This window comes from Catharus ustulatus, chromosome 8 (assembly GCF_009819885.2).
Source record: "Catharus ustulatus isolate bCatUst1 chromosome 8, bCatUst1.pri.v2, whole genome shotgun sequence".
NCBI classification, from domain to species: Eukaryota; Metazoa; Chordata; class Aves; order Passeriformes; family Turdidae; genus Catharus; species Catharus ustulatus.
The window spans coordinates 25,267,359-25,288,763 of NC_046228.1; the positions used below are offsets into that span (position 1 = coordinate 25,267,359).

Here is a 21,405-nt window from a genome sequence, read left to right on the forward strand (position 1 = left end):
ACTGGGGTCACCCCTGGCAGTCACTGGGATCACCCCTGGCAGTCACAGGGATCAGCCCTGGTAGTCACTGGGATCACCTCTGGCAGTCCCTGGGATCAGCCCTGGCAGTCACTGGGATCACCTCTGGCAGTCCCTGGGATCAGCCCTGGCAGTCCCTGGGATCAGCCCTGGCAGTCACAGGGATCACCCCTGGCAGTCACAGGGATCACCCCTGGCAGTCCCTGGGATCACTTGTGGCAGTCACTGGGATCACTTGTGGCAGTCACAGGGATCAGCCCTGGCAGTCACTGGGATCAGCCCTGGCAGACACTGGGATCAGCCCTGGCAGTCACAGGGATCACCCCTGGCAGTCACAGGGATCAGCCCTGGCAGTCCCTGGGATCACCCCTGGCAGTCCCTGGGATCAGCCCTGGCAGTCCCTGGGATCAGCCCTGGCAGTCCCTGGGATCACCCCTGGCAGACGCTGGAATCACCCCTGGCAGTCACAGGGATCAGCCCTGGCAGTCACTGGGATCAGCCCTGGCAGCCACTGGGATCACTTGTGGCAGTCACAGGGATCAGCCCTGGCAGTCACTGGGATCACCCCTGGCAGTCACAGGGATCACCCCTGGCAGTCACAGGGATCAGCCCTGGCAGTCACAGGGATCACCCCTGGCAGACACTGGGATCAGCCCTGGCAGACACTGGGATCACCCCTGGCAGTCACAGGGATCACCCCTGGCAGCCAATGCTGGCACAGCCCCGATCCAGAGCTGGGCACACGCCCTGAGCCAGAGCCAGCTCTCTGGGAGAGCACTGGTCCAAATGTAACCTCAGGCTATAAGTGTTTGGTGAAGTTTTAAAGTTATTTCTCTCAGCTGTCTTTTATTCCCAGTTTATATCCAACACTGAAAGCCATGCAATAAACCGGATGCTTGGGAGCAAAAATTATGAAAAAATACTATGTAGCACAAACCTAAGAGTTACAAATAAAAATCTATTTGTTTTTTACTGAATTTCCATTAATCACATGGACTAAATAGTGATCATACATTTATTAAAAGGGAAATTCATACAACAATTTCAAAATCTAATCAAATTTAATCATGTTGGTAAACTGAATTCCTTCAAGAGTAGAAAGCAGCTGAGTTGAAATGACCATTTTACAGCAGCATCAAAACAAACAAACAAACAAACCACCAAAAAAAACCCCCAAAAAAACCAAACAAAAAAACCCCCAACCCCATAGAAAAAGATACACCTTTACATACATGGTAGGAAAAAGCTTTTTATTCTATGATTGTTGCTTCATAGGAGAGCACTTATGTTCCAAAACACAGATAATTGAAGCACCACAGTAACAGCACATATGCATGGAAGGTGATTTAAATATTACATATATGTTAACATTTTTTGTAAAGGAGGCCAAGATACTGTTAGGTGATATTCAGCCTTCTCCCACCAAAGCAGCCCCCAGCCATATGCAATGCTAACTCCAGTAAGGAAATTGGACCCCAGAATTTCCCATTGTCTAATTAGAAGCAACAGATCTGCTGATCCTTAGTCAGAGTTGGGAAATTGTCTTCACCTTTGCCCATCAAAGGTTTGAGGTTCAGCTTTTGGGTTGAGTACCTGAGTCACACTTTGTCTTTATCCAAAGAACCAACAGAGCAGCAGTTAAAAGTAAACTGTATTTTGTTGTCTTACGCCGATTAAAAAAACAGACTCTGTCCATTATACCTTAGATAATGAAAGACACTGAGGGTTAAAAAAAATCAATTTCCAAGAAAATAACCTTTTCTTTCTTTCCATTTAAAATCTAAAATTCCTTATGTTGAATATAAAGCTGTCAAATTTTATTTTCAGAAGTATCCTCATCATTAGTGGTCTTCCTTTCTGTTTTTAAAAGGTGACATGTCACTAATGTCAAAACACAAGTTTTTTAGGCACTTCCCATGAGAATTCCTGTCTTCCAAAGTGACCATAACAGGCAGTCTTCTGGTAAATGGGCTTTTTCAGATCCAGATCCCTGTGTGTAAACAAAAAGAAGGAAATTTTTTTCCTCTTAAGATACTTCGTGATAACTACCATTAAAATCTTGATGTCGATGTCTATCCCACCCCCTTAGACAAGCAAGCATATTCTGGGGATGCAAGCATACCAATGAATGTGTTCAATGGAGACAATTAAAGTGGCAACACTACTGTCTTTCATGTATTGGGGCTATAGGAAAAGGCCTTATTATTAAGATTTATTAGTTGTAATGGAAAAGATGAAATAACCTTAAATTCCTTTGGTAAACCAAAAGATACCTTTTTATTCAGAGCAAAGTAACTTCAAGTTCTCAGAATGCAAAAGTTGTTTTATTTGACTTCCATATATCATGGAAGGCCAGACCTTCAGTAATAGCTGAATATTTTGCAAGAAATCATTTATTGGATGCAACTACAGGGATATTTTCCTTTCTGTGTGTTTCTTTACCTGACAATGACTCCAGGCCGAAGATCAAAGTTTTTGTGCACAATGTCCAGCAGCTCTTTCTCTGTTTTTTGGGAAGTTCCGTATGTGAACAGTGAAATAGACAGTGGATGAGCAACCCCAATGGCATAAGAAACCTGTGGGGAAAAGGCACCTTAGTCAGCCAATAAACACAGCTCCTCAGGGTAACAGTGGGTGGCAGAAGAAAGCATTGATTTATGAATCATCTTATGAAAACTAAAGCCTCTCCTTCCCTTCTCATATTTGCACAATCTGTATTTGTAGAAAAAAGAAAACTTTGAAAATGCTGAGGCCTCTGGACTACTTTCTCCCCTATTATCCAGTCACCCCATGCTCATTTTCAATTACAATGAGTGTCAGAGGATTGAGGGCTCAACAAATATCTGGAAAAATAGCCAACAGAAAGAAAGCTAAAGGAAAAGTTCCAGTTTCAAGAAACCAGCTGGCTATTAGTGACATTATGGTGGGCTTGAACTAAGCACACCAAGTTTTCCTTTCCTCAAAAAAACCATCACCAAGACCACTTCTACTACAGTGGGTCATACAATGGGCATTCAAAAAAATCTAAAGAGGGAAAATCGTTTTGAGAAAAGCAACATCCTTAGCAACCCATGATTTACCAAAATATGAATATTGGTCTAATACTGATACTCAACTGTGATGGACAAAAGACTCTCTAACTAACTCTCTAACTCTCTAATTTAAAGTTAGAAAGGGTATGTTTATTCAGTGCTGGGCAGCAGCGTGGGGTAGCCCCCTAATACACACTGCAAAATTACAGGTGATCACAGAGTCTGTTTATTGACAAAAGCTTCCAACAATTGCATGTTCATAATACCAGCCCCTCCTATCCCCTTCCTATGGTAATTAGCTTGAATGGCTATTAAGCATGTGTGGTTGGCTTCTTGAATTAAGTCTGGGGTCGTTTTTGTGGGGAGGGGTCTTAAAAGGAGGAAGTAAGGCGAGTCTTCCTCACCCTGAACTTTCGACCCTTTTCTATCAATGACAATACAAATGGCTTCTGAGGATAGTCCAATTTTTTAAAGAATGGATTTCTGGTCGTATTGTCTATGTTTCTTTGGGTCTGCTTACTAGTTTTGTCTTTTCCCACTGTAAGCATAGCTGAGCAAGCATAAGATGATAGGCAATCAATTATTTAAGTTTCACATAACTACCTCAAGCCTGGTTTTCCTTCTAACTTTTAATTGTTTTCAGCAAGGCCTATCTATCCATTTGCTTTCTAATTAATTCTAGTAAACAACTAACTTTTAGCTAAAATCCTAATTTTTCTGAGATTGGCGTTTCACCCGTACCTGCACCAGGACGCGGCGGCAGAGGCCAGCTTTGACCAGGGACTTGGCCACCCAGCGGGCGGCGTAGGCGGCCGACCTGTCCACCTTGGTGTAGTCCTTGCCGGAGAAGGCGCCGCCGCCGTGTGCTCCCCAGCCGCCGTACGTGTCCACGATGATCTTCCTGCCCGTGACACCAGCATCACCCTGCACCAGACACAGGCTGGGCATCACACACCCGTCCAGCCTCAGACAGGGCTGTGCATGCCTTAGAACCCTGCAGCAACGGGTGAGTTCAGCACACAGGCGCTGCTGGGGGCAGCTGAAGGAGTGCATTGTCTCACCAATCCACTACAGTGGTTCTAATTGCTGTTAAAGCCAGATTCTCAAGACAAGCCATTCACAAATTCGTTTGGTTAATCGAGCAAACAGGTTTACACCCAAATAGCTACAGCATGCACTGCCTGTTTTAATTATAAACATGACAACTTTGGCTTAGAAATGACCTACTAAATATCCAAACCTATTACAGAATATTGCTAAAATGCTATGTGCCATAAAGGAACTATTGAGAGATTTGACACTGTTTAAAATATAAATGAAAACCCCAACAATCTAGGCCTTGTTATCTTTTAGTGAAAATCACAAATTGTATGGATATTAAATAGTAGATTTTTTTTTTATTTACAGTCAGTGGTACCTTATAGATGGTTACACGGACATTAACACCCAGCACTTCCAGTGCAGTATCAGAGATTGTCATATATGTACTAAAAATGCATTTCCAACCCCAAAATATTTATATAGTCTAATTTAAACTGTACACAACAGGTATGGAGTGCTACACACATAACACAACAGGTAGTTATAGGTAATTAAGAAAGGATCACGTCTTTCTAAGAACAGATACTTGTAAATGAATATTCTAAAATATTTAATAAGGAAGTACAGATAATATTCTAGTTGTCTACAGCTTTCTTGACTGCTCCTCACAAGTACTTCATACTTTCATTTGATCTAGGTTAGCTAATCAGCACTGGACTAATTGTCTGACCCCTGCAATTTACTAAATCCTTAAACTTTCTGGTGTGAAAGAAAACATGTTCAACTTTTAAATTCCCCTGCCACTTGTGCAGGCAGATTTGAAATTCTTGCCTCAGAACATCATGTCACTAAAATTCAACTGCTGGAATGTTTGCATGGCAAACACAACTGAGGAGTCAAAGTTTTTCATAGAAAGAACTGTGAATATACACAGAAGTAAACCTTTGGCACTGTTTGTTCCATTCTGCTAAGAAAGCACTGAGATATAAATCTGGATTTTAGATAGCTGAGCATGTATTAAAGGATCCTGTCTTTGGGGTTTTTCTCCATGTCTCAAACCCTAATTTTTGATGGTACAGACAGTTGCAATGAGAACACCTTGTGTGCCACCATGACTTGGCTACAGAGCTGAGTGAGAGGAAGAATAAATGGACATGTGAAAAAGGGAAAAAAAACCCCACCCATTATTTCAAAGTTGCTGGACAAGTACAAATGCACTTGTAATGCATGTGGAAGTCATCGTTATGATGGACTGTAATGTCTGTCTTCATCACACCAGCAGGTATTGCTGGTATGAAAACAACAACAGCAGCAAACCTACTCATTTTGCCGTAACCAGAATTCAAGGTCCCCCCACAATCAAAAACACATAAGATGAAAATCCCAAGTGAAATATTTGTATCTTCCTTAGATGAACTGAGCTGGAGGTGAGAAAGCTTCCTGCAGCTAGCTTTGTTAAAAATAAAACTGAGTAACACTCTTCTGAAAAATAAGCAGAAAGCTAAAGCTGTTAAAGTCAAGAGGAGAAACAGTCATTTTCTGGTTGCTGAAATGCCATTGTAAATTGCACAAGTGATGATAGCAGTTGCAAGGTCATGGACACATAGGCAGATTGACCCACACTGAGTAAACTTAGCCCAGGTTTGAAAAGCTGTAAACGGACACTGTGACTTGCCTCGGTTTGTATGTGCAAACATATGCAACAGACTCCAGCACAGGAGTAGCAAGGGTATTCATGGCTGCCTTATCACTTTTACATTTTTTAATGGATGCAGTTCAGTACAGATCTGAGAGATTTACATTTTTAATGGGTGCAGTTCACTGCGCACGTAAAAAATTTTCTGTATGTAGCCTTCTTTTTGTATGTAGCTATGATTGCTGCCTTGGTTCATTCACTCTAAATTACAGCTCAAGTTTGACTTTTGTGCATAGTCTAGGATGTCAATGATACACAAAATTACAGTGATACAACCCATTCAACTGCATAAAAATATATTTGTTTCTAGAATCAATAATTATAATTATAAATCTCAACATCTTTTTACCCATTACATGGCAAAACTGTAAAAAAGGGAGTGCCTAAGGAATATTTCTAAAAAATTCCAGTAAGTGAATGAATTTGTAAAGCAAAGGGAAAACACTGTCTACTTGGATTAGTTGTAAAATTGAACCTAATTTCAGGAAGGAGCTTTGACGTTTTGTTGTGGTAGCTGTGAAGGCATCAGAAGACTAAAACATTCATAATGGTAAATTTGTTTCAAAAACTAAATCTCAGAATTGTTGATCCTACAGAGAGTGGAAGTTCCTCCCGGTTTTGGTGAGTACAGGATCAAATTACAAATCCCATCTCCTGCATTGACTAAAAGTAAAAGGAACGTTTCTCACCAGAAGAAGCCTTATTGGAGCTGGTTTTCAGAACAGATGGACACCTTCAGCTCTTACTGGTGTCAGGCAGAAGAGTGAGAGCTATACAGATCTGAAAACCAGGCTCCCTGTAAGAGAAGTAAAGCTTCTCTTGTCCATCTCTCTGTAAGAAGTGCTTCCCACGAGGAAGGACTGCAGGTCTCACTCAGTGCTGGTCCCCAGAGGGTTTGAGGAAGCCCAGAATTGGGTTCTACAGCAAACTGCTATTTTTAAGTAAAATTTTTGGCAATACCACACTTGAAAACTCTTTTAGGACAAGATGGGATATATAGGGTTGCCTTTCTTGATTGTTACTGATTTTCTCTTCTTGTACTGACTCCCTGTGCCAAGCCAATTCAGATTATGAATTGTCAACTGCAGAAAAGTAGTCTAAAAGGTAAATAATAACCCCCTCCCAAATGAATACTAATAAAGCCCTCTACATGAATTTCCAGAAGCTGAGTTTTTCAGCAACTGAAGACTCTGCTCTCTGCCACATTATTTGTAATACATGCAAGCCAGTGTCCATATTTAAATTTCTCATGGGACTTTGCATGAACTGCAAAGAGAAAAACACCAGATTCAGATGTCAGATTCACAACAAATCAGGAAATGGGACTTTACATGACTTTCCAAGACAAAAAGTAAGATTCTAAAAAGAAATTGAGAGACTTACAGAAGATTGTGGCAAAATTTCCCACCTGTTCCTAGGTATATTAATAGTGACATGCTTCTCTCCAAATCCAACCTTTCCTAGAACTGTAGCTACTGAATTGGGCTCTACACTCTATATGCAATGGAAGATTGGATGCAGACCTGCCTGCCTGGCCACAACACATGTACACTATCACCAGCCCCTCAAAGGTTACTTTGGCATAGGACACATAAAACCCTGGGCCCTTCTCACACATCCAGCTGCAGGAAAAATGTTCCACTGGGCAGCTTTCTCCTTACACCCTGGGACAGAGATGCCAAAACCTGAGCACTGAAGACACACACACACAGTGAAAGGCAAGCTCATAAGAGCACCAGAATAGTACAGCACAAACCTGAGGCCCTCCAATAACAAAACGTCCGCTCGGCTGAAGGTGATAAACAGTTTTGTCATCCAAGTATTTGGCAGGGACAACGACTTGGATCACGCGTTCCTTCAGGGTCCTGCGCATGTTCTCCAGAGAAATGGTCTCATCGTGCTGCACGGAGATCACAATGGTGTGAACACGCACAGGAACCACTGCTCCGTTCTTCTGGATGTACTGAACCGTCACCTGGGGGACACAGGGACAACAGGGAAAAACAGCAAAGCTGCCGTCACAGTGGTACTCATCAAATACCTGTCACCTAGGCTGCTCCACAGCAAAACGTCAGTGCTGACATTAGAGCGAGCCCTGCTCACAGTGAATAGAAAAAAAAATAATAGCAAAAACCCCAACTCAATAAGGACAACTTGATTCTTTAGGAAATCATCCAAAACATGTCTTTCAGGTGGGATTTCCTTCAAAACTCTCAAGCCTCAGAAATTTATGTTCTTAGTTCGTCTTGAAAATGTCAGCCTGAACTGCTAAATACAAATAAACCCTTCGGATGTTGCTTTTCCAGCAAGCACAAACCACTGTAGTTCTGAAGGGTTAAATCCCTTCAGTGGCAGCTGGTGAAGTGCTCTGAGACCAGTGAACCATGTTCCAACAGCCAAGGAGACGATGTCACAGGCAGTGGAAAAGCTTTGTCTGCTCCTTGTAGGTGATCCTGATAGGCTGATACACATCAACTTCCGTCTTCAAAAGAATTCAGTATTTCTGGAAGAGAAGGTTTCCAACTTTCTGAGCAATGCCTTGCAGTATTTACCTGTGTCTTAGAGTCGGGCCTCAACCAAGGCAGTTCTCCACTACGCCTCAGCTCTGCCAGCCTGGCGTTCAGTTTATGAGCAAGAATAATTGTCAGGGGCATACATTCTTCTGTCTCATCTGTTGCATAACCAAACATCAAACCCTACAGGAGGAGAGAACATACTTCAATCACTGTTAATAGCACCACAACCAAAGGCAATGAGATTTCATCTGAAGAAGAGTCAGAGTAGTATCCTCAGGTTTACTTTCTACTGTTTTACATCACAGTGCAAGAAGCCAAAACTCAGATCAGGCTCCAACATGTTACAGTGTAATGAGAAGCAGACCATGTTCCTAGAATTGTTTCACTAGCCTGAAGGCTTACATGTTGAGCTAGAAACCTGGACAAAAATGAAGACATTTCTGCGAAAAAACCAAATAGGTTCTTTCATAGAAAAAAAAAAAATCTGCTGGAGAAAACATTTCAGGACTATTCTGTCATGGGAAAGATGTTTCCAGTAGCTTGGATATGTTCCAGAGGCTTTTATGTATGAATACAGACACACTTGCACTTACTGCAGCTCACATCTGAAGTTTCAGTGGAATGGGGTGTGAGCACTCCATGAAGGGCATACCCTTCAACAGTTTAAGGCACCTGCCTCAGATTTTTCAATGCCACATGCTTAGAGTCACAGCTTCTATTGTTATATATTATATTTATACCGTTATATATTACTTTTATAATTCTCTCATATTCCCTGGATCAGATTATTATTTCCTAAATAGTTAGCAGCCTTTTCTTTCTCCTCATCCAGTGTCTGCTGTGGGGGAAAAAAAAACAAAGGAAAAAAAAGACAGGAAGGCACTTTGATCAAATGGAAAGTGAGGCCATCAAAGTGTCAAAGAAAGTCAAATCTTTTTTCATCTTATGTAGTGTTATGTCCCCATGACAGCAGAAAAGCATTTTAATTTAGTCCTCAAGGGACTTTTTGGACAGTATTAGCTTGGCTCCTGGAGTCTGATACCTGCACTTACGGGTCTCAACAGCACTGGTATAAACTCGATATTAATTTTAATGATAACTACTAAATGTTAAATTCACTCACACGGCATCAGTCCCATGATGCAGTTTTTATGTTAGTATCTCTCTCTTGGGAACACACCATAAATGCCTACATGTGTTCTTCAGCTCAGAGAAATGCAGTTTGGACAGCCTTAATTACATGGAACGCCTATTACAAGAGCTGCCTCCAGGAAAAAAGTGAGAATTAAAAGTACTCTGGTATTTATTGTACTAATGCTGAGGGCAGATGAAACATCACTTAATTTTTTGCTGCACAAAATCTCAACAGCTCTGTGAATGTGAAAAGATCCTTTGTTTACTCCACGTTACACAGCAAGTCTGGCAGTAAGATGAATGGTTGATGGACCTAAAGCTACACAACAAAAACATGAAACACATACACAAAAACCTTTGCTGAGTTCTGAAGGGAACCTCCTCAGCTACTACAAACTGCCAGAGCTCTGCTGATTTGCCTGGAGTGCTAAAACAACACCAGACAAAAGTCTGCTCTCAAGGAACCTACAACTGTTTTAGTAAAATTATGGGTTTTATTCTGGGGTAAATAGAAGTGTGGAAATACTTTGACGTGGGTTTTGACTTATAAAATAGGGCATTAAGATAGACTAAACTTTTCCCATTAAAACAGCATTGGTGTTTTAGATGTGATACTGTGTCTACCTGATCTCCAGCACCAACATCCTCTTCATTCCTGTGTAGATGAACACCTTGGGCAATATCAGGTGATTGCTGTTCCAGTGCCACTAAAACATTACAGGTCTTATAGTCAAAGCCTATTTGGAAAAAAGAATAGGAGTGAATGAGCTTTTTCTGTCACAATTAAAGAAAGTAACATGGAACCAGAGGACAATATTTTTATTCTGAAGGATACCACATTCAGAACTCAAAAGCAAACTGCTATTTTTAAGTAAAATTTTTGGCAATACCACACTTGAAACCTCTTTTAGGACAAGATGGGATATATAGGGTTGCCTTTCTTGATTGTTACTGATTTTCTCTTCTTGCACTGACTCCCTGTGCCAAGCCAATTCAGATTATGAATTGTCAACTGCAGAAAAGTAGTCTAAAAGGTAAATAATGAGCCTCTCCCAAATGGACACTAATAAAGCCCTCTACATGAATTTCCAAAAGCTGAGTTTTTCAACAACTGAAGACTCTGCTCTCTGCCACATTATTTGTAATACATGCAAGCCAGTGTCCATATTTAAATTTCTCATGGGACTTTGCATGAACTGCAAAGAGAAAAACACCAGATTCAGATGTCAGATTCACAACAAATCAGGAAATGGGACTTTACATGACTTTCCAAGACAAAAAGTAAAATTCTAAAAAGAAATTGAGAGACTTACAGAAGATTGTGGCAAAATTTCCCACCTGTTCCTAGGTATATTAATAGTGACATGCTTCTCTCCAAATCCAACCTTTCCTAGAACTGTAGCTACTGACAGCTGCTGACCAAACTCATGTCAGCCAGTACAACATATATACACGTCCATATGCATATGATCCACTTGAATGCTCTTTACCCTCTTTTCAGCAGGCTATGTAGAGAAGAAAATTATATTTCTGTACATAATTGTTTGGTTTAGGCTTTTTTTTTTTACCTCTAGAAATTGGTTTTTAATGCATCACTGAATCTCCCCTCATCACTGTTGGCAGTTTGGATAAAAAGGAGAATTATGACCTCCCAGATTTTCTTGTGTTTTCTGAAAGCACTGCTGTTGTGTGATGGTGGAGGCAACCTGCAGCAGAGCTGCTGTAATACTCTCCCACCACAACCTCCTGCAAATCTGATTGCAATCGAAGGACTGCAGTAAACAACTTATAAACCAAAAGCTCTTAAAAGCTACACTTCACTGTTACAGAATTCTTGGAATATTTCTATATATCTGTATAAACAGACACATGCAAATCAGAAAGTGAAATGTGTCTGGTGCACAGAGCATTTTGTCTTTTTTATTATTCACACATCTCACAACCTAGGTCTGGACCACACACTGCTCAGTGTAAAAGGAGTCAGAGCTGACAAAGCACCCTGCAGTGACAACCACCTTTATACCTGGGAATTCTAAATGCTACTGCAGTACAAAAATACAAAGGTACAGTGAAATGAACTTGGTTTCTTCTCTCTCTTTTGCACCAGGATGCAACAATCAGCTTGCCAAATGAAAAACCAAGAGTCAAGTTCTTGCAAGTTTGGAGGAGTGGTAGGTTCTATGGTTCACGCTGCAGTTAACTCTTGTGGCCAAATACCACAGTTCAAAGTATAGTCTGCCTACTCAATTCATTTTTAACTAATAGAATGCTTGTACTTACTGGGGTAAAGCCATAAAGTGTATAATGTAGCACCATGTAAGCAGCTTTCACACAGCACAATCAGTTTGTATCAGGCTTGCTAAAGCCCCTGTATGGAAGTGGTGACAGACCTGTTTTGCTGTTGCCTATTGCTTGCTCTTCCACGATTTCATGAGTTTTTCCACCAACCTTTAGCTGAATCATCATAGCCAATATGTCTAATTGCATCTCGGACAACTCGCTGATAATCCACAATAGCACGAGAAGTGATCTCCCCACAGAGCAATACCATTCCTGTCTTACATACTGTCTCTGAAAAGAGAGATGAAAACAGGATTACACTAGCAGGATAAGCCAGTCACTAAGACAAAGAACTGTGTGATGATGCTGATTTTGAGAGATCTATTGGATGTGTACAGTGCAAATCCTTTATATCCTTTTTTTTACCACTACTAACTCCATCTGTTAAGAATTATTTTCATATTCACCCATCTGTCTGAAAGCAAGGAAAAAACTAATATGTCCAATTTACAAACAGGAAAGTCAAAACACTGAGCATGATTCAGTGATATGCAAACCTGTTTCTTCCAGGACAATTCAGTCCACACACAAAATCAATGGCTCTACTCTTCTACAGCCTGCTTGGGCTTCAGTCTTCACAAAAATTTCTACTGTTTCTTCTCATCTCTCCTCTTGAAAACTGAAATTCTTATGTCATTTTGAATGAAATGAGCTAGGTCTTCGCAAACATCCTAAAAAGAGAAAGTGACTGTGTGATGACTTAAAGGAAAGCAGCAAACAACTTACCACAAGCAACCTTGGCATTCGGGTCCTGTTTGAGATGGGCGTCTAGCACAGCATCGCTGATTTGATCACAGATTTTATCTGCAAGACATCAAAGCTGTGATTCAAAACCACAGCACTTAATACAAAACATGGACTGTTTGCATCACTTTCAGTAGGCATTTCAGAAAGGAATTCCTGCATTGCTTACTACTGGCATACTTAAGGTAGCTAACTAGAAAGACATATTAAACATCATTCCAGTGAACTCAGTAGACAGAGCGGGGAATTTACCTACCAGTGTAAACCAACTAACTAGAACTTTATCTGTAGTTTTCTATGCTTAGATGTGAAACAAGTGTGTAATGCATAGAATAACCTGAGAGGTTGAGAGGCTTTACTGGCAGCTGTCTCCTTCTCTAGCACCACCAGCTCTGCAAACCAGGGGTGTTCAAAGGGAACAGTGATGTTCCACCACCAACTTCCATCCCCCCAACAGAAAGTTACAATGCACCTGACCAACACTGGTGGTAAAGCCTGAGAAAGTGTTTAGATTAATGGAGATAATGCACAGCTCAGTGGAGGGCTGGATTTTGGGCTGCTTTGCGTCACTACCTACCAGCTGGCAATGTCATCTCCTAATAATCCCTGCAAGCCACCTAAGGCAGTGCAGGGAATACACACACAGAAGCAAAGAAAGGGTTACCAGGTGAAGTTTGCCTGAGGTAAACCTTTAGTTACATGCCAAATACAAAGGTCTCAGCTCAAGTTTGTCATAATAATATTTTACCTTTTCCTTTCTTTATTTTCTAATCTTTAAACCAAATATTGAATCGTAATCAAATAACCTAGCTAATCTAATGGACACAAAAGGGCAGCACCCACAGCAATGTCTTCCGCATTAAAATGGTTAATTTTCTTATATAATTTAATTTTGTTCTTAAAAAAAAAGGTCTAGTATTGCTTTTAGATTTTGACATAGCAGGCTGTGTGGCAAAATAAATTAATCTCCTGCCTTGTCATTTGCAACAGTCTGTTGGAAATGTTTTGTAAGAGTCTGTCATTAGAGGCTTTTAATACGCTTAAGCTCAAGTCAAAATAAATTCTAATTTTCATGACAAAGATGTACATTTAGCTAAGAGGGATAAATCAAGGACTGAAAAATTAATGTGATTCTGACACTCTGATCTCCCATATTCACTCCATCTCCCCACTTCAACACCAAAAGAATGAACACAAAACACAATTAGCAAATGTAGGCTGCATTGGAACTTCCAGCCTTGCAAGAACTGTATATGGATTAGGATTACTAAGTTTGGGACAATTATTACCAAACAGGAACCAGATACCGTTCTTGCAATTTAATTAGGTGCCCAAATGAACCTTGTTCAACAAACCTGGGTATAAAGGGGCAGGAGTGATTAAAATGTATCTGCTTTCTCACTTCAAAGTTTTCATTTTTATAAGGAAATATATCCACATTTTCCAGCATAAAGCAAGTAATATTGAAAACAATAGGTAATTTTTTATTACCTGGGGGAGACAAGAGAACAACTGGGCTTAGAATAGCTTTCTTAGTGCAGGTCCAATACCCAGCAGCAAACTCTAGTGACTGGGACTGCTTTGTAGTCTTTTTTTCACCTCCCAGACTTTCAATGAACAACCTTTATTGATGTCCTTGCTCCACATGAAGAATGTCTCACCTGCATTAGATGCCACTGCCCCACATCTGAGTTCCCTGTATGGTACACATTTATATGCATTCTTGCCAAAACACCCAAGAAGGGTGTTAAGAAGCTGTGGGAAGGTTTAGGACAGAATGAGAAGAATGCCCTAAATCACAAAAGTCTATCTTACAGGGTGAAATCAATCAAACTCAATGTAGTTCTGAGAGGCTGAAGGAAAGGCAGCCTACCAGAGGAAACCCCTATAGGCATTGAGATCCTGGTCCCTAAGAACCTAAAAACACTGCACTCAGAGAAAAGGGTTTCTTTACTGATGGGAAATAATGTATCTACAGTTGATAAATAAAGCTAAAAAGATACAGGTAAAGATTCAAAAAGGAAAATCTGAAGAGTGAGAGCCATGTAAACCATTCATCTAGAGGCATGCAGGATTCCTTGTCCTTTAAATGACACATGAAAATTGGATATCTTTTTAAAAGATATGAATGAAATTCAACTGCCATTTACTAGCTAGTTTGAAGAACTCTTGCATGAAATATTATTATCTATGTATGAAGGCCACATCAGATTATATTTTGGAGATCCCTTCTGATCCATAACATATTTGTGAGACCCTAACAAAATAAAGTAATACATTAGAATAATTTAATCAACTACACTTGGAGCATACCTTTACATTAAAATAGTCTAAGGCAGATCAGTTTGATAATACATGTCATATCTGATTGTTAGTGCAACAACCAGCAGTTCTAGTGCAACTAGATCCAAATCCAGATAGAGATATGTCTATGAAGATGGGAAAGAGAAATCCAGCTGGATGATGAATAATCTGTCAAATTAAAGGCATGTCTATTAGTAAAGGTCTCTGATGTAAAATAAAACCAGGCATTCTATTTTTAGCAATGCTTAGCAGGCTTTGTGTACCCTTCATTATGGTATTTAGATTTCTCATCTCAACTGGCCCATTTCTTTTATTATCTGCTAAGTGTGAGAGGCTAAGTTTGTCCACTATTTTTTTTCCATTTTATTTTCCCTTCTTTTTTAGAAACAGGGAAAGCATAATGGAGCACTTCTGGTGAGACACTATAATCTTAAAAAAAATATTGAATAGGTCAGAATTCAGTTCATGCACACCTTCATGTCATGAACTACTATCCAATAGAATGAATATTGGAAAAGGGGTATCTAAAATTACTAAGCAGGCAAGTATTTGACAGGCATGACCCTTTTCATGAAATCCAACTATCCCACAGGTTCAGCCTTATGGCAGACTGCCAACTAGCCATGAAACTGCTTTTGCTAACCATAAAATGAGTCCAGGGAAGCTGATAATAAACCCTACTCAACACCCCAGTTGTAATACTAGGAAGGAACAAAGGTGATCTCTGATAATTAGAAGGAACTTCACAGTTTTCCAGATAGTTAGACATAAGTGTGTTACATGAATATAGAGTATGTAAGAGCCTAACAGAAGTTCTCAGGACCTTCTACAAAAAAGCTCCACAAAGCACAACAGCCAAACTTCTGGCTTTGATGATGTAGTAAGTATAATAAACATGGAACATTTGAAATGGCAAGGTTGGTTTTCTTCAAAATCTGTAATCATCAACATTAAATTCAGTATTTTTAATGATACGTTATTTTTATCAACAGAAAAAATTAAACTAGAATGAGAATTTTTATATTCAAAATATGGCAAACTGAGTGATTCTCAATTTTCTGCTAAAAAAAATTTAAACAGGGAAGAAATACAGATACTTATCATAACCATTTAATCAAAAAATCAGCTTTCCTACAAAAGACTTTCACTAGAAAGACTTCAAATACCTGCATTGTGCTGTACATTTTTCCTATTTAAAAGAACACTTGAGGAGTGCTAGTTGATAACTGCAGTGGTACTGCAATATCAACAGTGTTCAAATGTCTTGTACATCTGTTCTCCTTGTTCAATGCACAGTTTACTGAAGTATCATGCATATCATTAAGTATATATAATCTTAGATATAAGACATGCTGGACAGATCTGCATTTTCCGGAGGTTTTTTCAGTCAAGATTTTTTTTTCCTGTGAATATCTACAAGATAAACATATGCTTTTAGCACAGTTGAAAAGCTGAGGGTGCTTTTAGAAAATGTTCGGTCTTATATTTTTAAAGAGATTCATTGATACTTTCTGGAAAACTGAATGGCAGTCAGTTTGCAGCTAATTCCACCTGAAGCCCCACCAGACAGAGGAAAGAATTAATCCTTGGTGCTTTGACATCTGTAAGACATTGTGGGGCACAGAAACACACGATGCTTTTCAAAGCACCATGAAACCTGTGCAGCATGACAGACACTACTGAACTAAGGAAAATAGAGCAGTGACAAAATACAGCCACAAAAAATAAAAAAGTTCTCTTTTTCATGCTTCTGTGTGTGTGCTTTTATTATTATACTGAAAGGAAGAAGTCGTGTAAGTCTTCAGAGAGTTTGGAATTTACACCACTAAATGACTAAAAGATCTGAAAGGAATTCCCAAACGTTATGCTCAAGGGATTTTGAAGAATCCCTTGGGAGTGAGAAGATCGCATAAACAGTCTTCTATAACGTCTTTGGGGAGCACAGGTAATACCTGCAGGTTAATTATTGACAGCTATTACTTGCTTCTGTGGAATCTGGACTTCTCAGCGAGACCCAGCTCTAGGCATTGCACAGACACAAGGCAGTTCTCTGTACACTCAAATAAATAAGCATGTAATTTCTCCTGCTTCGTGCATTAAGAAGGTCTCCATTAAAGCATTCAATACTCAGCTAATATAATCAGAACAATTCAAATTTCCACCAGACAAAGATCTGGTTCAGGATCTTTACTTCACATAATGCCCTCTAGCAAAATTATACTATCACATACGGAAGAGAACTAATCAAGAACACGCAAATTATCCATTTTGTATAAACAGAGGAAATCAAAACTCACAATAAAATTCTATTGCTACAGATAACATCAGAAGACCAACTACAGCCTCAGGCACTGGGCCTCATTTTAAGAAATAGCCAAGATTTTCCTGGGTGATAAAATCCAAATGGCATGTCTACACTTCTTGTGCAAAACCACAGAGGGGAGAAGAGGGGCTTGGCTGGGATGTAGAGGTGATCAATTTGCTGTCAGGAGCCAGAGCTATCACTGAGATGATTAAGATCCATTGCTGATGCTCAGGAAAAAGAATTTGCAGGACAACCCAGAGTTACTTACTGGCAGCCTGCCCTCCTTTAATCAGTAAAATCTCTATCCTCCCTTTGCCACAGCCATTGGGGATTTCAGTACCCTATGCAAAGATTTAGGCTGTTTAAGAAAGTATAAGCATCCCTGCCTTGAAAACACCCAGGCAAATTTCAGTTTCCCACTGCCTCTAAAACAAACCTCCCAGGTTGGTACTTTGTATCTCACAGCACCCCAGACCCAGCAAGCTCTGTCAGGCAGAGAAGTGCACAGATATCCGAGCGGTAACCGTGTTTCTCAAGGGCCAGCTATTTCAGCACAGGAGAAAAATAATGTTTGTGGGGCTTAAAAGAAAGCTACTGAGGGCCAACAGAGGGTTTGGAAATAAAGGAGGGAATGTGAATAAGAACGAAAATTTGGCCAAATTCTAAAACAAGAAACAAGATAAAGAAAGGACTGGTAAAGAGACAAAGGGACAAAGCTAAATCTGGGGACTCAGTTAACTCTCTCAGCTTGAGATTTTCCTATTATTGCCCCACGATGACTAAAAATTAATGATCAGAGTAGCATAAATTGTGACTAGTTGTAACAATATGGAACATCATCCATATTATTTCCAAAAATTAACACACTGTATTATGTTGTTTTCCCCATGAAACTGCATAGTACTAAAGACCCTGGATGTAGTGTATAATTATACATAAATTTGACATGGGATATATGTTCCAATGACAAAACGTGCTTGTCATTTTCTGACTGTGTTACATCAGAAAGAACCCCAACTGGTTTAACCTGATGTAGTTGCCTTCACATTGATGGAGATGTACTCAATTGCATCAGCCATGGATTTGATCGGCAGTAATATGTTAATAGAGAAGAGTATCAAAGTATAGACATAAAGTACTTGTTGCTGACCTTTTTATCCTCTGCTATACATGAATACAGACCTGAAAAGCCTTATTAAAGCAAAAACTACAGACCACCAAATTAGCTTCTAAAACAAATACACTTTTCAGGACATCAAATAGCCCATTGTGCCCTGGCCTCACTTGAGGGAACAGTTGCTGTTGACACAAGGTGTATGTTTATGGTGGATGAATATTTGTTTTCAATAATATTGAACTAATCTCTGCTGACCATACATAAAGTTTAGCAAATAACTGTCCACTCTTTGCTTAAGCAATTCCATATATTGCATCAGATGATGGAAAGGGGTGGGAGGCAAGGGGCAAATTGGTGACTTTGCCATGTACAGCTGCTGGGACCACTATAAAAAGGCTCTAAGATAGGCTACTTAGGGATATTCCTATCATGGTTGACAGTCTTAGAGCACTCCATACGTGCAGGACAGTTTCACAGGGCCCATAAAGATATGGAACTTGAGAAGCAAGATATGCATTCTTATCCATATGTGAAACTTGAGCCTGTCAGAGATACAGTAGTGTCTCCACAGGAATACTGAAAGAAATTCAGATGAAAAGGAAGGAGCAGCAACCACAAACCTCACTGCCTTCCTCCACACACCCGACAAAAGCACACAAACTCCTGTTGGAAGCACTCTAGTGACAGCAGTTCTACAGTCTGTACGGACAAAGTCCAGTAGAAATAAAGTAGAAAAAGCATCCTGTTACAAATAACTTCTCTAGTACGATTAACTCCAGGTGAATTCTTCTTCAGGCTTTTAAAACACCACCAATGAAAATATTAGACTTTTTAGACTTTTACCAGAGCTGGCTTCTTACCTGGATGCCCTTCTCCCACGGACTCCGATGTGAACATGAAAGCCCCTTCATCATCAAGCGTGTAATCACATAAACCATCCACTGGCCCATTCATGGCTGTGATGCTTCCTGATGGATTGTTACAAACGGTGGTTGAAGAGCTCTACCTTTAGTGCCTTCTGTTTAAGAAGGCTCTTTATCAGCAGGAATATTGCTGTCTTCACTTATTACCTCTTCAGCTGACTTGAATTTCAGTGTGTGAGAGCAGCATGTGCCTGCATCCGTGCCTGCATGCAAGGAGTATGCATGTGCCTGAAGTCTGTATCCCTACCTAGCCTGATCTGTCAGTCCCTGAGCTGCTCCTATATATGGAAAAGTGAAAGTGCCCAGATAATCATGTGAGGAAAATGGAAGAGCCCATTTCTTGGCAGGGGAGTTAGTTAACTTTAGGATACTTCACTAATTAACTCAGTTCTTGGAAGCACTCTGCATTCAACCTGTGCAAGACTGGCTGCCTTAGCAGCTCCACTAAGCATGAAGTAATGCAGGAGTGCTAGTGACAGTTCAGCTCAGCTGCTTTTCTCTCTGGCTCTCCCCTGATTCTGGGATCTGTGGTGTACTTCCAACTCTGTGTTGTGGTTTTGCAGGGAAAGATACCAAATGTATAAACGCACATCTTTCCTAGTGAAAGACTAGAAGAAGTTTGCTCTGCACCATATAACCATATTTTCCTTTTACTTTTTCATCTCTAGAAAACTGGAATTCCCTCATGAATAGTTTCTTTCTTTTCATTCATTTTTTGTGCACATTTGAGAGACAAAACATCTGATAAGATCTAGCACCACGGCTGCTTCACAGTCTGCTACACAGAGCTCGATCTTCAGCCTTTGCTTTTCTTTTCCCCTGCCCTTTCTTCTATTAATTCAGGTCCATTTCAATTACATTTTTGCATCATATTCCCATATTATATTCCATAACCCTTAGAAAGAACTGCCACATCTCAGAAGTCAGTGATCAGTTCTATTGCAGAGAATTTCTTCTAGTCAGATGGCTCATGTCTGGACCATGCTGATGGTATGTCAGGTATGAAGGCAGAGGGCATTTACTGGGTATTTGTGTCTTTAGGTAACTATATAAAAAACGAGTAAACATACCCATGGGACAGATCACAAAATGCCCACCACTATTACACCAATATAAATAGGTGTAATTTTCCTTATTTCCTCTATAGAAACCATTATAGTCTCAATCTCTGATCCAAGCACCAGTCTATGAAAAAAATGAATTCCTTATCACTCTAATTCTTATCACTAAATTTAAAAATTTAGTTCACTTCAAACCCTTAGCTATTACTATTAAAAAATCCCCAAGATGGTTTCTTGGATTCAAATTTCTGCACTGCTACGTATTTATGTAAGAATTGATTAGAATTTTCACTTTCTGCCTACATTCCTGAAAACAATAACCAATGCCTGTGAATGTTCACCACTAATCTGCTGTAGCATTGGCCCCTCTCTAATTCTCATTGACATGGAATTGTTAATTTCAAATACTCTTCCTTGGTTTTCTATTGTGCAGAATTCATCTCATGGAATGATAAGCACTGGTTGCACTTAAAAAATTTCACAAATTCACACATCAGATACACATTATGAGGAACAGATTCCTCTGGAGTAAAGTGTGGTCATCCCACTAACATGAAGATACTACCCCAGCCTGAATAAATGACACATTAACACCACTCAGAAAAATAAAAAAATTTTAAAATGTACGACCAAAGAGTAACTAACCATATCAAGCCTAGTTAATCTCTAACATTCAAAAATTACATTAACTTTTAAAGTAAAATAACACCAGTGTTAAATGCTCATTCTTAAATGCAAATTTTTTTTCTTCCTTATGGACACACCAAAAGACACAATGGGAATGAATGAAACAAAAAGTGCTTTTTGTATATATTAAGAATTTTTTCTGATTCTACAAACAATCATCCAACAACAGCAGACAAGACTGATTATCATCAGCCTGTGAGTTCCATTCTCTCTTGCTTTTGGTTTTGCTTTTTCTTGGTTTTCAATGCCACTTAAGGAGAGTAATTGTAGTCTGGGAATCAGCATTCATGGTTTTAAGGTAACACTTCAGGAGAATGCACACCTCTCACATAATCCTCTTATCACATATAAAAAAACCCAAAAAACAAGTTCTCAAAATGCTGAAAAGTACAAGTATTTGACATACACGAGACATGAGTTTGCAGGACTATTGTTTATTTTGCTTTCACAGGTGTTTTTGGACTTGCTTCTGTCTAGTTAATTGCAC

At 39.7% G+C, this 21,405-nt stretch overlaps 1 protein-coding gene across 1 annotated transcript; it reads right to left on the reverse strand.

The window, feature by feature from the left end:
• Positions 1 to 1,252: 1,252 nt before the first annotated feature.
• Positions 1,253 to 19,504, reverse strand: MAT1A (methionine adenosyltransferase 1A). Its single transcript, XM_033066699.1, has 9 exons — positions 19,108 to 19,504; positions 12,504 to 12,581; positions 11,886 to 12,008; positions 10,062 to 10,174; positions 8,340 to 8,483; positions 7,544 to 7,762; positions 3,792 to 3,974; positions 2,461 to 2,594; positions 1,253 to 2,008 (listed from the first exon to the last, which is right to left on the reverse strand). The coding sequence occupies exons 1-9, from the start codon at positions 19,199 to 19,201 to the stop codon at positions 1,906 to 1,908; spliced, it is 1,191 nt and encodes a 396-aa protein (XP_032922590.1). The 5' UTR covers positions 19,202 to 19,504; the 3' UTR covers positions 1,253 to 1,905.
• Between the last annotated feature and the right edge of the window lie 1,901 nt (positions 19,505 to 21,405).